At 32.1% G+C, this 20,136-nt stretch overlaps 2 protein-coding genes across 2 annotated transcripts; both read right to left on the reverse strand.

Annotated features, from left to right (window-relative positions):
• Positions 1-9,078: 9,078 nt before the first annotated feature.
• Positions 9,079-12,759, reverse strand: LOC108343022 (calnexin homolog). Its single transcript, XM_017581041.2, has 6 exons — positions 12,573-12,759; positions 12,383-12,452; positions 9,934-11,060; positions 9,756-9,827; positions 9,554-9,670; positions 9,079-9,438 (listed from the first exon to the last, which is right to left on the reverse strand). The coding sequence occupies exons 1-6, from the start codon at positions 12,675-12,677 to the stop codon at positions 9,304-9,306; spliced, it is 1,626 nt and encodes a 541-aa protein (XP_017436530.1). The 5' UTR covers positions 12,678-12,759; the 3' UTR covers positions 9,079-9,303.
• A 3,324-nt stretch (positions 12,760-16,083) lies between these two features.
• Positions 16,084-19,779, reverse strand: LOC108343017 (calnexin homolog). Its single transcript, XM_017581027.2, has 6 exons — positions 19,588-19,779; positions 19,400-19,469; positions 16,850-17,988; positions 16,673-16,744; positions 16,475-16,591; positions 16,084-16,380 (listed from the first exon to the last, which is right to left on the reverse strand). The coding sequence occupies exons 1-6, from the start codon at positions 19,690-19,692 to the stop codon at positions 16,243-16,245; spliced, it is 1,641 nt and encodes a 546-aa protein (XP_017436516.1). The 5' UTR covers positions 19,693-19,779; the 3' UTR covers positions 16,084-16,242.
• Between the last annotated feature and the right edge of the window lie 357 nt (positions 19,780-20,136).

The raw sequence follows: 20,136 nt of genomic DNA on the forward strand, positions 1-20,136 counted from the left end.
TCGCGGTTCAGATCTTTTGTTGTCTTGTTACAAACATGCAAGTTCGTTGTCCGAATAATTCTCATCACATAATCATTATCATGTCTTCTTCCGACATTAACAGTTTTTATGGGCAAACTCTTCAATGGTAATCATGATTTTATGATAATGTAAAGGGATAACTATGTTTTTTGGTTTTCCTGAAATTGTTTACGATATTTTATTCGAACTTTCATAAAAGCTTTTATTTCTTTAGTTAATATGCGATCTTCTAAACACTTTATTCATAAAAGTTTCCTATCATTTAAAATCCAAAAAAAAAAGTATTTTCAAATTGTCTGGGCTGATATCTCATAAGTTCAAGTTTTAGCACTCATGGTTGGGTATCTTAGAAGGCTTATTACATCGAACGATTTTACCATGCTAGATCATTCCGAATTGAATAAGACATGCTCCAATTGGTAGTTTGGTGTAGAATATCAGTAAGTATAATGCGCCAGCAGTTTAAACTGAAGGGTCTAAGAGATTGAAGAGGAAATATGAAAAGGACTCACTTTATGCCTGCTATTTATAATCCTCTCAATCATTTTTTGCTACATTTCTCAACACCTCCACCGAATTGCCGTAAGCCATGTTTTGCATAAATTTCCTTTGTTTTTTTTTTGTTTTCTCTCACCCAATCTAGTAGCAATCGGTAGTAGTGTTGATTAGCGAGTCCTTATATCTTGAGCCTATAAAAAAGCTGTGGCAAATAGTAATGATCTTTAAGCAGGCAAAGGGGGTTCAGGCTAATAATACTAGTATTGTTGATTGTTCTAGTGGAAAATTCTCACGTGTGTAGGGAATGAAGGCAACGTAAGAGTTGACTCGGTGAACCAAGAAAAGATTACGCTGCAAAAATCACACCCTATTTCTCCATTAATTTGTCAAAATATGAATGTGTAGTTTGCATGTATATGTATGTGTATATATATGTAGATATATCGCTTTCTTACATGTTAAACAACAAATAGCGTTTCTCAATTTATTCAAAGCACCAATTTTTAAATAATTAAAGACCGAAAATTTGTAAAGAGATTATTCTACAACTTAAACCCTAAGCATACCGTTTTATGGGGTTTGTTAGAAAATTGACTTTTGAGACTACATTTTAAAAATTGAGTAGAATAAGTGAACTAAATATTTGAGCTATTTATGAGAAGCTTCTAATTATCCATAAATCATCAGTTTCACATCCTAAAAACTAAAGAGTTGTGTATGCAATTATTTTTGTTAAGTGGATGTCTGAAAAAAAAAAGTTGTGTTCGACTTGAGAACCCACTCAAAAGAGGTTCAAACCCTGCGAGTTAGAAATTTACAAAGGGTCATTGCACCTTATTAATGAGATAGTTGAGTATATGACATAATTATAACTCAGGGTGTTGATTATGCTAATCTGTTAGAGTTAAAAAGCATGGTTTTGGGATGTTGTTGAGCCTAAGAGCGAGGCTTTATGCCAATTCATGTATCTCCTCTTTCTTGAGGTTGATGTTAGCAACATCTCTAAACTTGAGATATCATTATGAAGACCGGTAATATTTAGTGAATACAATTGTGAATGTTTCTATGTGTGGAAGACAAGGTCATGTTGGAACAATCGGTACCGTTATAGAGTCGCGCAGCGGAATAAAATATTTTGAAAGCGTGTTACGGTCACAAATCAAGTTTCGATGGTCCGTTTTAGAAAAACAATTTTCTTAGAGAAAATTTATCAAACAGTTGATGTGCATAAAACAATAAAAAGAGTAGGGAGTAGAAAAATTGATACACTGGATTTTTATCCTGGTTCGATTCAAAAGAATCTACGTCCAGTTGTTAATCACTATAAAAAGTGATTAACGTTTTCACTAAAATCAGTTTCACCAATTACAATAAGAGTGAATAAAAAAAAAAGAGAGATAAAACCTTCCTTCGACGAACGAACCGGAAGATGACCACCTTGCCAACTCGAAGAGAACCGCTCCGACTATCGACACACGAAACGCGAGCTTCTCCTATTCACGAGACCAGGCAAAGCACTTGAACTAGCTTTTTAGAACTTCCTCAGACAAACTGTATTCTCAAAAAGCTCAGTGTTCTTCTTATAGTTTTGGAAGAACCTTATATAGCTCACTATTCTGAATTCGCAAAGATGAATTATAACTGTCACAGATAATCGATTATCAAAAGTGATAATCGATTATTAAAGTCCGTTACAGGGTTTTCAAAATGTAATAATCGATTATATGATGTGATAATCGATTATTCCTGTATGACTCTGTGATAATCGATTATTGTCATTCCATAATAGATTATTGCAGTTAAAAATGCAAGTTTACAAAGTTTACAAGAATTTCCTACTACATTTAATTTCTACAAATTGCTTTTAACTAATTCTAATATCTTCTTCAACTAAAACTTCTTGCAGCATCATCAAAACAAATTTCTTCAAGATTTACCAATACTCCTTATTGGTAACAATCTCCCCCTTTTTGATGATGATCAAAAATTCAATTTGTTAAAAGCATTTCTAATTTCCTGCACAGATTCCATACTTACAAACATGTTAGTAATAATTGCACTACTAAAATTAGAAGTTTTCTCCCCCTTTTTGATCATAAGCAAAAAGTAAAAAAGTGGAAAAACTCCCCCTCAAATTTTTCTCCCCCTCAAATTTTTCTCCCCCTCAAATTTTTCTCCCCCTCAACAAAAGAATTGATGCATTTCAAAACAGAAATAAAATTGAAATTTCATAACATGAAAGAACAGAATTCCTCATGGAATATAAGAAAAACAAAAATTCAACTCTAATTAAGAAGTACAAACAATATTAATTAATCCATAATAGAGATAAAAACAAGATATCTAACAAACTCATATATCTTCCCTTGAATGTAATAATCCCCTTTTAAAAACAGACTCAAAAAAGTTTTTTTTTTTTTTAAATTTTTTTTTTTTTACGCTGTGACTTAAGATAATCGATTATTACTTTAAATAATCGATTATTTGCGAGCCAAATTGCCAAAATCCAAATTTTGAGGACGAGATAATCGATTATTACCCTTGGTAATCGATTATTTACGTTAATTTTCGAAAAACACAAATTTGGGCCAAATTTTCAACTTAAGACACATCGAACATTCATAAATTATTTCAAAGCTCTTTAAAAAATACCAGGATACCAAAGGGTCTTCTTTTCCTTTTGAAAAATTAACCTGCAAAACAAAACAATAGAGTTTTGGTCCCCATAATCTTATTTGGGTCCTTTGAGGTTAGAGACAATTTACTTTATAACAGGAATCCAAGCATATTTTCCATTTGGAACATCAAAATGTTTAATTCTACATTTGTTAGAAGTGTGCCCCTTTTTCATACAATAAAAGCATGTGACAACATTTGGGTTTCTATAAGACATAGTTCCTTTTTCAACCCATACCCTACGGGTTCTTTTAATTTGGTTCTTACTTTTAAAAACACTTTTGTTTTTATAAACCTTTTTAACAGTTATAGGCATTTCAACATTATTATTTCCAGTTGCAACTTCAAGAAGATTTTCAAGAATATCAATATCAAGCATATGACTCTTACATGAAAGACATTCAACAGGATGTTCAACATTTGAAGACTCTTTCATTTCCAAGTTGCAAATTTTATTTCTCAAACTTACTTCCTCATCTAATGCCTTCTCATATTTAATTCGCAATTCTTTAAATTCCTTTTTCAAATTTTTATGAGCAGCATTCAATTTTTCAGATTCATCAAGCAATTCAAGAAAATCCTTTTGTACATCAAATTCACTAGATTCAGAATTAGAACAACTTACTTGGCTTGCAGTGTCATCAACATTAGCTGTCAAACATAAGTTTGTTTCTTCAACAGAATCACTTGAACTACTTGAGTCATTATCAACCCAAGCAATGTGAACCTTCTTCTTTTTGTGAAATTTCTTGATAATTGGACAAACGACTTTTATATGGCCTCTTTCACCACATCCATAACATTTAAAGCTTGATGAGGAGCCTTGATTGTCCTTCTTTTTCTTCAAGAGTTGGCTTTTAGATGATTCATTTCTGGCCATTAAGCATAGATTTTCTTGTTCATTTGAATTGTTTGAGCTTGAGGAGCTTGAATCAGACAACGTCAACTTAACAACATCTATGACTTTATCATGAGTGACTCTTAAAAATTCCCACATTTCCTGAGCACTTTCATAAACAGAAACTTTGAAAAAATCATCAAGGGTTAGTGCAGATAAAATTATGTTCCTAGCCCTAACATCATATTGTGCCATTCTATTTTCATCCATAGTCCACTGTAAAAATGGTTTTTCTACCTGCATATCATTTACAAAAATAGTGGGAACAATTGGTCCATTCATAACAACTTCCCAAATACCCCTGTCAATAGACTCCAAAAATATTTGCATTCTTATTTTCCAAAACGCATAATTTTCCCCCGTAAACAAAGGAGGTCTATCAATAGAAGCACCCTCAGCATAAACTTGGTTATGACCGCCCATTTTCGAAAAATTTGAAAAACTATCAAAGCAAGCTCTGATACCAATTGTTGGAACAATCGGTACCGTTATAGAGTCGCGCAGCGGAATAAAATATTTTGAAAGCGTGTTACGGTCACAAATCAAGTTTCGATGGTCCGTTTTAGAAAAACAATTTTCTTAGAGAAAATTTATCAAACAGTTGATGTGCATAAAACAATAAAAAGAGTAGGGAGTAGAAAAATTGATACACTGGATTTTTATCCTGGTTCGATTCAAAAGAATCTACGTCCAGTTGTTAATCACTATAAAAAGTGATTAACGTTTTCACTAAAATCAGTTTCACCAATTACAATAAGAGTGAATAAAAAAAAAAAGAGAGATAAAACCTTCCTTCGACGAACGAACCGGAAGATGACCACCTTGCCAACTCGAAGAGAACCACTCCGACTATCGACACACGAAACGCGAGCTTCTCCTATTCACGAGACCAGGCAAAGCACTTGAACTAGCTTTTTAGAACTTCCTCAGACAAACTGTATTCTCAAAAAGCTCAGTGTTCTTCTTATAGTTTTGGAAGAACCTTATATAGCTCACTATTCTGAATTCGCAAAGATGAATTATAACTGTCACAGATAATCGATTATCAAAAGTGATAATCGATTATTAAAGTCCGTTACAGGGTTTTCAAAATGTAATAATCGATTATATGATGTAATAATCGATTATTCCTGTATGACTCTGTGATAATCGATTATTGTCATTCCATAATAGATTATTGCAGTTAAAAATGCAAGTTTACAAAGTTTACAAGAATTTCCTACTACATTTAATTTCTACAAATTGCTTTTAACTAATTCTAATATCTTCTTCAACTAAAACTTCCTGCAGCATCATCAAAACAAATTTCTTCAAGATTTACCAATACTCCTTATTGGTAACAGGTCAGATGCCTTTGATTCGAATGAAATCATGAACATAATAGATAGAAGCAAATTGAGGCTTGTACATTTTTTTATCCAATTTTTTGGTGTCGTTCGATTCCTATCCTTTCTGCATGACTGAAATGAGGAGTTTGCATGTTAAGTTCATCCATGGAGCTAAAAGAAGTGGCTTCTATAATGTGAAAATACAAGTAGGTTTCAGTTCTAGTAATAAAAAATCATTACTATTTGTTGATTGATGACTATTGGAAATTAACAAACTAAAAATCAGATTTTATGCTATTTTCAAGGAAAATAAAAGTCATGTTTTCTGCATTTATATGCTATTTTTCAGGCACTAGTCTATTAGTTGTTGTGTCAGCATTTTCTTTCTATTATTTGTTCTACATAGGTTGCACAAACCACATGAGTTATGATATAAAACTATTCAAAGAACTTCACAAAACTTTACTTTCTAAATTCAGAGTTGGTAATGGAGCATATATTGCAGTAAAAGGGAAATGAACAATGGCAATTGAAGGTCAAACAAATCTGAAATTTATTTGATATGTTTTATATGTTCTTGAAATTAACCAAAACCTGAGCGTTCCTCAGTTGCTTGAAAAAGGTTATAAGGTGTTATTTGAGGACAAAAATTGCATGATTAAAGATTCAGAAGGCAGATAAGTGTTTGAAGTTAGAATGAAAGGAAAAAACTTTGCCTTGGACTTCATGAGCGAAGAACAAGCTACAAAGCAAAAAGATGTCAACAGTACAATACTTTGGCATAAAATATTGGGCCATTTTCATGATAGTGTTCTAATATTCACGAAGAAGAATAATATGGTGGTGAAAAAGGCTTGCCCAGTATAGAAGAATCACTCCCTACATGCATTGTTTGTCAGTATATAAAGCAAACAAGACTCCCATTTCCACAAAAATAAGACTTGGAGGCCTATACAAAAGCTACAATTGATACACACAGATGTTGGAGGTCCTATGAGCACACCATCGTTGAATGACACTAAGTACTATATTCTTTTCATTGATGACAAGACAAGAATCTGCTGAACTTATTTTATGAAGCTTAAATCTGAAGTTGATGAAATTGTTTTGAAGTTTAAACTTGGGTGGAAAATCAAAACCAGTGCAAATTGCAGGTGACTAGATTTGACAATGGCATGAAACATCGAACGATTATAGAGATGGTTAGGTGCTTACTTCATGACAAAGAGTTGCCAAAAGAATTGTGGACATAAGCAGTAAATACAACAACATTTTTACTCAATAGGCTACCCGTCGAAAGCTTGACAACAAAGAATGCCTTTTGAAGCATGGCATGGTTACAAACCTGAGCTCTTTAATTTAAGGACATTTGGTTGCTTGTGTTTCTATTGTATTTCTCATATTAAGAGAGACAAATTGGACAAGAAAGCAAAAACTGGAATTTTTGTAGGCATAGCTTAACTTTAAAGGCCTCTAGGATCTATCTCCCACACAACAACAAAAATGTTGGCAGGGATGTAAAATTCTTGGAGTTTGAATCTGTCAGAGGAATGTGATTACTTTTAGACATCTATCAAAGGTGTAATGTTACTGTCATGGAACCTGCTCGATATGAAGAGGCAACTGACAAAAGGTGGGTAAATGCTATGAAAGAGGAGCTTAGAATGATTGAAAAAATAATCAAATGTGGGAGTTGGTGGACAGACCTAATCAAAAGTCATTGGAGTAATGTGGGTTTATAGAACCAAGTATAATCTTGATGGTTCTGTGAACTAGTAAAAGGCAATATTTGTTGTCAAGGGATATGTCCATATGTTTTGGGGTAGATTTCTATGAAACATTTGTCGCAATTGCAAGACTAGACACAATAAGGTTATTGCTAGCACTAGCGGCAAAAAAAGGTTGGGTTATACATCAATTAGATGTCAAATCAACTCTTTCGAATGGATCTTTGGAGGAAGAAATTTTTGTAGAACAGCTAGAAGGATTTGCTCATCAAGGACAAGAAGACAAGGTTTATCAACTAAAAAAGGCATTATATGGTTTAAAACAAGCACCAAGTCTTGGTACAGTAGAATTGATGCACATTTTATGAGCCTAGACTTTGTGAAAAGTCTAAGTGAGTCTACTTCATACATTAAAAAGGTGGATGAAGATATACTTGTAAGTAATATCTCTATATGTTGATAGCTTATTTGTTACAGGAAGTTGTAAGGAGATGATTCACAATATTAAAGAAGAAATGGAAAATGTCTTTGAAATGAGACCTTGGAAAGATGACATTCTTTCTTGGTATGCAAGTGCAACAAAAGCAAAATGAAATATGTGTGCGAAGAAAAGTATGCAAAGGAACTTCTTATGAAGTTCAACATGGAAGAGTGCAAGTTAGTTGCAACTCTAATGAACCAAAAAGAAAAGTTTTGTACAGAAGATAGAGCTAAAACGGTTGATGAAATGTTGTTTATAAGCTTAATAGGATGTTTGATGTATTTAACTATCATTAGACCAGATATCATACATTCAGTGACTGTCGGAGATTAACAAACTAAAAATAAGATATATGCTATTTTTTGGAAAAATAAAAATCATGTTGGTGGATAGGATTTATATGCTATTTTCTAAGCACTAGTATGCTAGTTGTTATTCCAATATTTTCTCAGTTATTTGTTGTACAAAACCTACACTATTGCTCAATAAAATTGGATTGTAGAGTTCATATTTAAGAGTTCCACTCTTTCTAGTTTTTCATATTTTCAAATAACCAACACTATCTCTTAGGGTTGGATATATAGTGAATTCTCTCCTATGAATCAACATGTACGGTATAATAAATATAATTTAAGATATAAGAACCAACTTACCTCTCAATAGTGTGCCAAAGGTACCAACACAAACTTTTACACCTAATCCTCCGACGTTTTCATTGCAAAGGACCACCTCAAATAAAATCTGGTTGGAGTTGATGTTTTAGATATCTTACCACAACCTAAATTGTTACATCTCATGATTAAGTTCGTGCCATCCCATAATAACTATTAAATTAAGTGAACGACTACTTTCCATAAATTACTCTCATAAATGCAAACACATGGTAGTGCACAAATAATCTATACAGCACCAGATTGCAAGTTAATTTGCAAAGGAATTAATAAACAAAAGTTGACATTATTATGCATTTCAACTTTAAAAAATTACTACAAAGTATTAATGAGTTTTATGTTCTTAAGCTTCATTGGACTTAAACTCGATTCTTCATTTAATTTAAGATTTTTATGCATTTCGACATTTCTTACTTCTTTAGGCCATACCTTTCCCAAAAACTACCTGGAAATGATCTAAATTTTTCACGAAGAGGTAGACAGCAGCTCGTGGAACCATGATTAAATTGATCCTAAATAGGTTTGTTATTATTGACATGTTAAAAATATTATAACGACACGACCAACATCAAGGTCTTCAAGAGAGGATTTTCCGTATCTTTCCTGAGGGAAGTTTAGATTGTTAATCATTACTACGAGGACTTAGTGCAGTTGAAATTAAAAACATTCACATTTTATGGAAAAAAAAAAAGAAGTTTCAAAAAATATTTTGTCCAAAAAATTATATAATTTCTAAAAATTCCAAAAGGGCTTCTGGCTTAAAAACAAAAATAGAAAATAATTGTAATGGTTCCAGCATCCTGAATTAGCTTAAAAAGAGGTGACCAACACAACACAAAGGGACCAACCCATGATACAAAAACATACAAAATACTACTTTGAAGTCTCCAAGACAACACAAAAATGATCTACACTCCTTCGTGCCTAATGCTCAACTAAGCTCAAAATTTAAGTGCGGTAGTGTTCTTCAATGGCCGCCCCTGTCAAGCGATTCAATCATATTTCAATTCTCTCTCCTTGTTGACCTACGACGTGGAGGAGCAGACGATTCCTCCTTCTCTTTGTTTTCTTCATTCTCACCACTTTTTTGGTTAGAAGCACTTTCCGCGGGTTCTAAGTTTGTCTTCTCCACCCTTGTCTGCACAACAGAACACATGGCCCAAACAGAACACAGTGCAGAGACCAACATATAGTCAGTGCCAAACAAACTAGATAATATAACATAAAAAGATAAAAGTTAATTAACAACTTACGGGCTTCTTCTTCCCACCAAATATAATCCTGAAGAAAATTGACACGAAGACAACCAAAATGGCTACCAGAATGCCAACAGTGAGATTGGGTTGCTCTTCACCTTTCTCGATGAGATCCTGTAGAAAAAAGATAGATAGAATTTAAGTCATTTTCCAAGAACACGCTATTCGGAAAGAAGACAAATATTTGTATGTTACTTACAAGGATTTTAGGCTTATAGGCACTCAGGAAAGGAATGTCTGCGATCTTATATAAGAGGTCAAACACCTTCTTCTGCAAGGACAAAATGTAATGTTTTGCATATGAGGACATAATGATTGAAAGTCAAATAAAAAAAAGATGAAAACTAGAGTAAACTAAAAATGAAAAACGACGTTACCTGGAATCCTGCAAGACCACTCGATCCAGCTGCAGCTTCCTCTGCCTTCTGTTTTTCTTTTTCAACTGAAAACTTGGGTTTCCAAGTAGTCTCCCGATACGACTCAGCAATTTTATCATCTTTAGCTATCAAGATGTTGTCAAACAAAATGCCATCTTGCATTGTCCAAATCTCAATACCAATAGCAGCGATTGGCTCAAAATCAGGTTTTTTTAGTTCAAAGTAAGCAGGGTTTGGAATATCCCTAGGCTTCCATATACCCTTATAAGCAGGATTTTCAATAAGTGGGGCATGCCATTTTCCCTTATAAGCAGGATTCCTCTTCATTGGCCTCTTCCACTCACCACAGCCTGGGCCGGCTTCGCATTTTGGGTTCTCAATCTTTGGGGCTTCCCATTCACCATCCTCCTCATCGTCCCAATCTTCCGGTTTTGTTGCCTCTGGATCATCTATCTCCTCAGGTTCATCGTCTAACCATCCTTCAGGTTTTTCAGCTTCTTCATCAACAATTTCCAAGGGTGCATCCTCATCCCAGTCCTCTGGCTTTACCGCACTTGGGTCTGGAATTTTCTCTCTCTCATCCCAGTCCTCCGGCTTCTTATCTTCAGGATCTGGGATTGTCTTGGAAGGGATAAGAGGAGGTTCAAAATCATCAGCACTTAAGAAGTTTGCCTTCTTCTTCTGTTCCCCATCTATCAAAACTTGCACCTCATTGTCAGCCGTCAAAATAGCCGTGTAAACATGAGACAATTTATCAGAAGGGACAGAAGGGGGATGCTTAAGGTGGTGCTCAACATACTCCCCACTCTTGGGATTCTTGTGTTTGAAAATGAAGTGTACTTTGTTTGTGGCCCCACACTTATCAGGACCAAACATGATAGAATACGGAGATTCGTTGTCAAATTCCTTAGATTTCCATCCAGCATCCTGTGGTCGCAGATATTTTAGATAAGCTCCACCGCATTCAAGGCCATTCTGAAGCCGAGTTTCAAACTGGAGAACAACAGTTCCGTCCTTGAGACCCACTGCCTCTTCAAGTTCCTTCACTATGGCGTATTTCCTTGCTTTCTCACTGACAAGAAGACCATAATCCTCATGTCCCTCACTCTTGGCATGTTTCCAGACACCTAGAACCCAGACCATATAACAGATATTACATCAGATTTTGCAAGATATGATCGTTCAAGTCAACACTACACTAGCAAAAAATTAAAATCTAAAATATCAAATCTACTGTAGATGTAATAGACTTTAACGCAGATAAGCAAGAGAAGATTTAAAATAAAATATAGTATTAAATATATTGAAAAGCAAATCAATATATTTAATGATGCCTTTTATATCAAATATTCTACCAATTACATTCCTTAACATTGCACATAATATCGATCGTTAAATCTTACCACAAATGATAAGAATTAGACCATTGCACCATGGTTAATGGTCATGTGGCTATAAGTAGCTTTTAAGATTAAGAATTACGGTTGTATGATCAATCTTTCTCACACTCTCCAATCAAATATCCCTCTCACTATATACATTGCATCCCTTGTACATATATGCATATACGTGTGAGAATACGTATTCGGTTAGAGAAAAATAGAGTGAAAATGAAAAAGAGAAAATTTTAATAATAATTTATATATATACATACATATATATACGATTGAGAACGGTAAATTGTGCTGCGAAATAAAAGGATATTCCATTATGTTAATTAGCTAACATCAGTCGATACGATTGAGAACGGTAAATTGTGCTGCGAAATAAAAGGATATTCCATTATGTTAACTAGCTAAACATCAGTCGCCTTCTACCATATTAATGTTACAAGCAAAACATCATTATTTCCATGCAAATGACAACTAGTACTTCAAGGGTATACTGTATGATGACACTGTTTAATGGAATAAAGGAAATGTACAAAATGAGAAAAAACATATCTTATACAAGAGGTGCTTAATACCGCAATTCAATCAAAGGGAGTTAAAATACACAACATTTTTGAAATAATAATAATAACTGAAATAATTCAACACCATAATCAGGGCATATTTGGGCCCTCATTAGCAGACCCCTTGTACTACTATGTTTTACAGAATTTGATTTGCTAGACTATAATCATAGGTATATAGAAAAGATAGCCTTGAATTTCGTTCAATCACGTCAATACATTTAGATTTGGACATATTTGCCTGAGATTGAAACTAACAGCATTAGACAAGCATTGGATTGAACCTTACAATAATAATCCAACATTGAATTGAAATATTGTCTTGAGTGACATTCGCATCTGTGAGTGAGTAGCTTGATAAAAAAAGATGAAACTAACAGCCTTAACCAAAGATTGGATAAAAAAAACAAATTTACAAAACAGTATAAATTTTCCAATCATCACTGGAGAAACAATATGAAATCACAAAGAATAAACTGAGTTTGTGTTAATTACCACTGTATTCATCTTTCTGAGACACGATCCAACGGTCTTCAAAATCCTCATCGAATGACTCGTAGAAGATCTAAAACACACAAATAAGTGATAATTGATTAATTAGAATATGATGAAAACAAAGATCCAATTATCAAACATTCAGAGCACAATAATTGAAAGAAATGGAAAGGAGAATATGACAAATTACAGCATCATCTGCGTCGTCCGAAGCGCGGAGAAGCGGAAAAGAAGAGGCAGAAACCAAGAAGAGCACAGCAAAGATCGCGAGAGGAATTCGCTTCCGTTCTCCCATGTTTCACTGTGACTGTGAAACCCTAACCTGAAACAGAAGAGAACTTAGGGATCTCTAGAAAGTGGTTAAATGTCAGTGCTGTGTTAAGTCTATGGCATTATATATAGATCTCTCTCACACTCCCCTTGTGCTGTTTCAACCAATGGTGTCATGGGCCACGTGACACTACCCAATAGTATATTGACACGTTGTGTTCTTTCGTCACACCATGATTCATCGTTTTACAAGGAAACCATGTAATAAACGTACCACAACAATTAATATTTAATTAAATTTTTTAATTTGTATTCTAAATTCCTGCATGTTTTTGTGGTTACATTTTTCATAAGAATAAAAAATAAAATAAAAAGTAATAAGAAAAAATAGAAAACAATAAACGTTTGGATATATTTTTATTTATAAATATTATAAATAATGTTTGCATAGACTGTTTTCTAAATGCTTTTTGTATATAACTAATTTTTAGACTAAAGTATGTTAATTGATGATGAATATTATTGTGTAAATCATTGTAATTTTTTATTGTCAAATAAAATAATTATATATAAATTAATATATTTTTTTATTTTTAAGTGTAATTGGTGGGTATATTTTTTTTTAATTATTACACTAAAATAAAAAGTTGTTAGTATTTAAAAGTAAATATTTTTATATGTTATAATATTTTGATTTAGAAATAAAAAAAATTATATTAATCATAACTAGTGGTGACCTAGTATTCAAATTTGAATATACACAAACACACACACATATATATATATATATATATATATATATATATATATATATATTTTGTGTAATGTTTTGTGAAGAAATTTTTATAATTTTATATTTAGTTTTTATTTTAACAAATTATTTTGTAAGTTTTTAATAAATATATGAATATTAAATGATAATATTTAAGCAATTAGAACAAAAAAAAATATAGTAAAAAATAAAATTGTTAGAAAACTATCAATTTTATTCTTAAGAGATTGTTATTAAAGGGTAAATGAGAAGAAGAAAAAATCTAATTTTAGTTTCATTATCTATACTATCTATATTATGTAGAGAGTACATATTTTGTTTTAATTTTATTTTTTAAAATTAAAATATATTTTTACCAATTTTATGTTTTAAGTGATTTTTTTTTTTAAATTTAACAGTTTGTTATTTTATTTTTTTAAATATAACTATTTTTTTGATTTAACGTTTTTTCTCTCTAAAATTTAATTATTCTTTTAAAGTAAAACAACTATTTATAATAGAAAAATTATCTAAAAATATTAAAAATTACCTACAATAAAATTGTACAAATTATTTAAATTTACTTTTCTAATTATAATAATAATAAAAATTAAGTTTACTTTAATCCTTGTATTTATATGTAAAATTGAGATTCGTCCATGATCTTTATATTTTAATGATTGGAAAACATCCCTTTAAATAGTGTTAAGTTAAGTTTATTTTTTATTTGGCAGAGAGATGACGTGGTCAATTTTTTTTTGGCAGGTGTGATTATTTAAAAAGAAAACAAAATGACTTGGATTTTTAATTGTTTTCTTGAAAGTATTGAAGTTTGGTCATTGTTAGTTAGAAACATATGCAAAGGTTTTTCTATATAGTGGGTGGTGTTGTATTTTGTGTTTCTGACATTGGTGGTGTTAAGTGGTTGGTACTGAAAATATGGTAAGTGTGTTTGATATGAGAAATTTAATGTTTTTATGGACTTTGATTTTGGAATTTTTCATAAACCATTTGCAAGAATTTGGTGTTGAAATCCAAATGCGACAGCTCTAGATTTGTTCGTGGAAATTCTAAAGCGAAGACTAGAAGTGCATCACCATCAGATTGGGGTTTAAGAGGTAAATTATGTGGATGTGGAGACAAAGTAATGCTTTTGAAAGCAAACACTGCAAAAACAATGGAAGATTGTTCTGGAGATGCAGGAAGGGGAAAGTATGTAATGAATTGTATTATTAGTATTCAATTTTATTACGATGGTTTTGATTAATGTTATGTTGGTTTTGATTGTAGAATGATTTTTTCTGTAATTATTAAATAGAAGGAGAGGAGAAAATTAGGAGATCGAAGAAGATGAGAAAATTAGTGTAGTTAAAATTACTTAACAATTAAATTTCAATTTGATCAATTTAACCAATCAAGACCAATTACAAATAATAGCATATACACCATTTTATCAATTGATTATACAAACATGTCAAAATTTCTGTAAAAGATCAAGCAAATTGGTTTTCTTGATGATATTAACTTATAACAATGAAATGCACAAAATTAAATTAATACACACGAATTTTTATACTAGTTCACTTTTAATTACTCAGATTGACTTTTTCACTGACTCAAAATATTACAGCATTTTTACATTTACAGTTGAACTCTGAAAAAACAAATATATAACACAAGTTTCTTGAATGATATAACAAGAAATCTTCTTGTAGACATGACTCATACAAACACAAGAGAGATGATTGGATCTCCCAACCCAACCAAGCATCTTGTTTATTATATATTTCTTTTATTGTTTATCTTTTTTATCATAATATTTATTAATTCAATTTTTAATTTTGTTAGTATTTTAATATATGTAATCAACCTCTTTAGATACATGTGTACTTAATTTTTTAAATGATAATGAAACACACACACACATAAATATATATATATATATATATAATATGTTATAACAATATTATTTATAAAATTTATATTGGAGTGTTAAAAAATTAATAAAATAATTAAAACAAATATTTTTATTAATTTTTATAATTATTAAAAATTATTATATTTTATCTAATACCCTTTCTAATAATTTCTTTTAATTAAATAATTTCATTATAATAAACAAAAAATAATTTATTTTTATTCAAAAATAAATTATTAAATAACTTCTTTTTATTTCAAAATAAGAATAAATTATTTTTATAACACGTATAATTTTTTTATACTATTTTTATAAAATTATATATATATATATATATATATATATATATATATATATATATATTATTTTTAATTAATTATTCATAAAAATAATAAAACTATAAAGCTATATATATTTTAATTAATAAAAACATAAATATAGTAAAATAAATAGGAGTTAACTTTCGTATTAATACATTAATATAAGAAGATATAATTTTTGTTAATAATAAGAACATACCTATATAACGAGGAATTATGAGGACAGAATAAAAACATTTTTACTACATAATCGTAATAATTAATGAAAAAATAAACTACCTATAATACGTTTATATTACAATTTTAATTTTTTAAATTTGGATAATTATGTTTCTTCTTCATAATAATAATAAAATAATAATAACATATTAAATTTCTTGTTTTCGTTATAAGAAAAATACGTGTATTATGCTAATAAAGAAAAAAAATAGAATTATGGAAGTGAGGGAAAATTCAAAATTTATAACAGAGATTAATTTCTTTGCTACATCACTAAAAATATAAAGAAAAATAAAATAATTGTACATCTCTCCAATTAACTTCAAATAAAACTACTCGATCTCCAAAGGTAACCATGTGACACAAACTATTCAATCATATTTTAATTCTCTCTCCTTGTCGACCTCCGACGTGGAGGGGCAGAAGATGATTCTTCCTTCTCTTTGTTTTCCTCGTTCTCGCCGTTCTCACCACTTTGGTTCGTGGCTGAGGAGTCTACATTTGTCTTCTCCACCTTTGTCTGCACAGGGTCCGAAAGTTATAGCCAGTATCAAAAAAATTCTCAGCAAAAATGAACACAGAAGAATAAAAATGAGCACTGTTTAACTACTTACGGGCTGCTTCTTCCCACCAAATATGATCCTGAAGAAAATTGACACGAAGACAACCAAAATGGCTACAAGAATGCCAACAGTGAGATTGGGTTGCTCTTCACCTTTCTCGATGAGATCCTGTAGATAAAAGATAGAATTTAAGTCATTTTCCAAGAAGAAGCTATTCAGAAAGAAGACAAATATATGTATGTTACTTACATGGATTTTAGGCTTATAGGCACTCAGGAAGGGAATGTCTGCGATCTTATATAAGAGGTCAAATACATTCTTCTGCAAGGACAAAACGTAATATTTGCATATGAGGACATAATGATTGAAAGTAAAATAAAAAAAAGATGAAAACTAGAGTAAACTAAAAATGAAAAACGACGTTACCTGGAATCCAGCAAGACCACTCGATCCAGCTGCAGCTGCAGCTGCAGCTTCCTCTGCTTTCTGTTTTTCCTTTTCAACTGAAAACTTGGGTTTCCAAGTAGTCTCCCGATACGACTCAGCAATTTTATCATCTTTAGCTATCAAGATGTTGTCAAACAAAATGCCATCTTGCATTGTCCAAATCTCAATACCAATAGCAGCGATTGGCTCAAAATCAGGTTTTTTTAGTTCAAAGTAAGCAGGGTTTGGAATATCCCTAGGCTTCCATATACCCTTATAAGCAGGATTTTCAATAAGTGGGGCATGCCATTTTCCCTTATAAGCAGGATTCCTCTTCATTGGCCTCTTCCACTCACCACAGCCTGGGCCGGCTTCGCATTTTGGGTTCTCAATCTTTGGGGCTTCCCATTCACCATCCTCCTCATCGTCCCAATCTTCCGGTTTTGTTGCCTCTGGATCATCTATCTCCTCAGGTTCATCGTCTAACCATCCTTCAGGTTTTTCAGCTTCTTCATCAACAATTTCCAAGGGTGCATCCTCATCCCAGTCCTCTGGCTTTACCGCACTTGGGTCTGGAATTTTCTCTCTCTCATCCCAGTCCTCCGGCTTCTTATCTTCAGGATCTGGGATTGTCTTGGAAGGGATAAGAGGAGGTTCAAAATCATCAGCACTTAAGAAGTTTGCCTTCTTCTTCTGTTCCCCATCTATCAAAACTTGCACCTCATTGTCAGCCGTCAAAATAGCCGTGTAAACATGAGACAATTTATCAGAAGGGACAGAAGGGGGATGCTTAAGATGGTGCTCAACATACTCCCCACTCTTGGGATTCTTGTGTTTGAAAATGAAGTGTACTTTGTTTGTGGCCCCACACTTATCAGGACCAAACATGATAGAATACGGAGATTCGTTGTCAAATTCCTTAGATTTCCATCCAGCATCCTGTGGTCGCAGATATTTTAGATAAGCTCCACCGCATTCAAGGCCATTCTGAAGCCGAGTTTCAAACTGGAGAACAACAGTTCCGTCCTTGAGACCCACTGCCTCTTCAAGTTCCTTCACTATGGCGTATTTCCTCGCTTTCTCACTGACAAGAAGACCATAATCATCGTGTCCCTCACTCTTGGCATGTTTCCAGACACCTAGAACCCAGACCATATATCAGATAGTAAGTATATTAGATTTAGCAATATAACATCAATGAAGTAAAGTTACAAGTGGAGTGGGATAACATTCATAGGTGTATGACTCAAACCTCCATGTTTTCACTACACAAGTAAACATTAAAATATGTAATCTTCTGCAGATGTTACAAACTACATTACTAATATGCACAAACTTTAATTTGACATAAATAAATAAGACTACAGCTAACAACTAAACTTTAAAATAAGCAATACGATATTTAAAATAATTGTGGTATTAAATATACTGAAAAAGAGATACAATATGTCTAACGATACGTTTTACATCGAATACTCTAGCAATTATAATTTTTATCATTGCACACAATTTTGATCATTAAATCTTATCTCAGAACAAATTATAACCATTAGAACACAAAGATCAGGTCACCTTTATCAAAGGTAAAGTGGATATAAGTAGCGCATAATATAAGCATTTTGTGGTTCTATGATCAATGTTCCTCATACTCTCACAAATAAATGTCCCTTTCACTTGATACATTGACTCCCTTATAAATACATACACACATTAATGACCCTTAAATTATACCTTGTTTGGTAAAGGGATAATAAGATTTAGAGGGAGAGAAAGTGGGCAGGTAAGAAAGAAGGGAAATAGCTGAGAATAGATTAACGTATTGTGTTTGGTTAAAGAGAAAGATGGCAAAAATAAACAAAGAGAAAATTTAATATAAAAACTAATTTTTAATAACTATATATACACTGGTACACTTTCTGTAGAGTAAATTATGTTGTGAGATAAAAGGAGATTTTAATATGTTAAAAAAATAAACTATTATCTAACATACATAGTCAATCACTAAAATAAGCGATTAACACCACTAGTACCTCTTAAGGTACACTGCTTACAGTGAATATATGTTCAATAGAATAAAAAATACATATTATACAAAAATGAAAAAATTCGTTACTAATAATTGAAAGAATTTAACACCTTAACCACTACAGATTTAGCACTCCTTTAGCAGACCCCTCCTGCCACTATGTTTTACAGACTTTGTTTTTGCTGGTCTATAATCAAAAGTGTAGAAAGATAGTCATCGAATTTCGTCCAATCATGTCAATAAATTTAGATCTCGGACATATTTGTGTGACATTGAAGCTAACACATAAACCAAATATTCGACTGAAGCTAACAGCAGTAAATAAGCTTTAGATTGAAGGTTCGTCGTGAGTCACATACATTTTTATCGCGAGTGAGTAGAGTTATAAGAAATTGAAACTAACAACATTAAACAAATATGGGAAAGAACAACTTTACAAAACAGGGTACATTCGACAACCATCACCAGAGAAGCAATTGAATAATTTGAAATCACATACAATGAACCGAGTTTGTGTTAATTACCACTGTATTCGTCTTTCTGAGAAGTGATCCACCGGTCTTCAAAATCCTCGTCGAATGACTCGTAGAAGATCTAAAACAAATGAACAAGTGACAGTTGATTAGTGAGAATCTGGTGAAAATGGAGATCCAATCATCAACAGAAAACAAGATTTGAAAGAAATGAAAAGGAGATGAAGAAGAAGAATTACCGCATCATCTGCATCGTCAGAAGCGAGGAGAAGCTGAAAAGAAGAGGCAGAAATCAAAAGGAGCACCGCAAAGATCCCGAGAGGGACTCGCTTCCGTTCTCCCATGTTCCACTATAACTGTCAAACCCTAACCCTGACACCGAAGAGAAATTTTCGATCTCTAGAAAGTGTTTAAATCTCAGTGCTCTTAGAAGTCTATTGCCGTATATATAGATCTCTCTCACACTTTGCCTGTGCTGTTTCAACCAATGGTTTTACTGGCCACGTGACATTACCCAATAGCACATTGACACGTGTTCTTATTTCATCACAACTGGTCCACTAGGAAACCGTGTAATATAATTCTTACATTTTTGAAAGTTTTATTTATGATACTATAAATAAAGTTTAGTTATCTTACTTTATAAATTAATTATTCTGAATGGAAATGTGAAAATTTGTATTAAAAGAAAAATGACATTTGGAGTTGTGTTTGTCCGGAGGAATGATGACTTAAGCGAAAGGAATAGGAATATGTAAATATATATCTAAGTCATTAAAATGTAGTTT

This window comes from Vigna angularis, chromosome 1, assembly GCF_016808095.1.
Source record: "Vigna angularis cultivar LongXiaoDou No.4 chromosome 1, ASM1680809v1, whole genome shotgun sequence".
NCBI classification, from domain to species: Eukaryota; Viridiplantae; Streptophyta; class Magnoliopsida; order Fabales; family Fabaceae; genus Vigna; species Vigna angularis.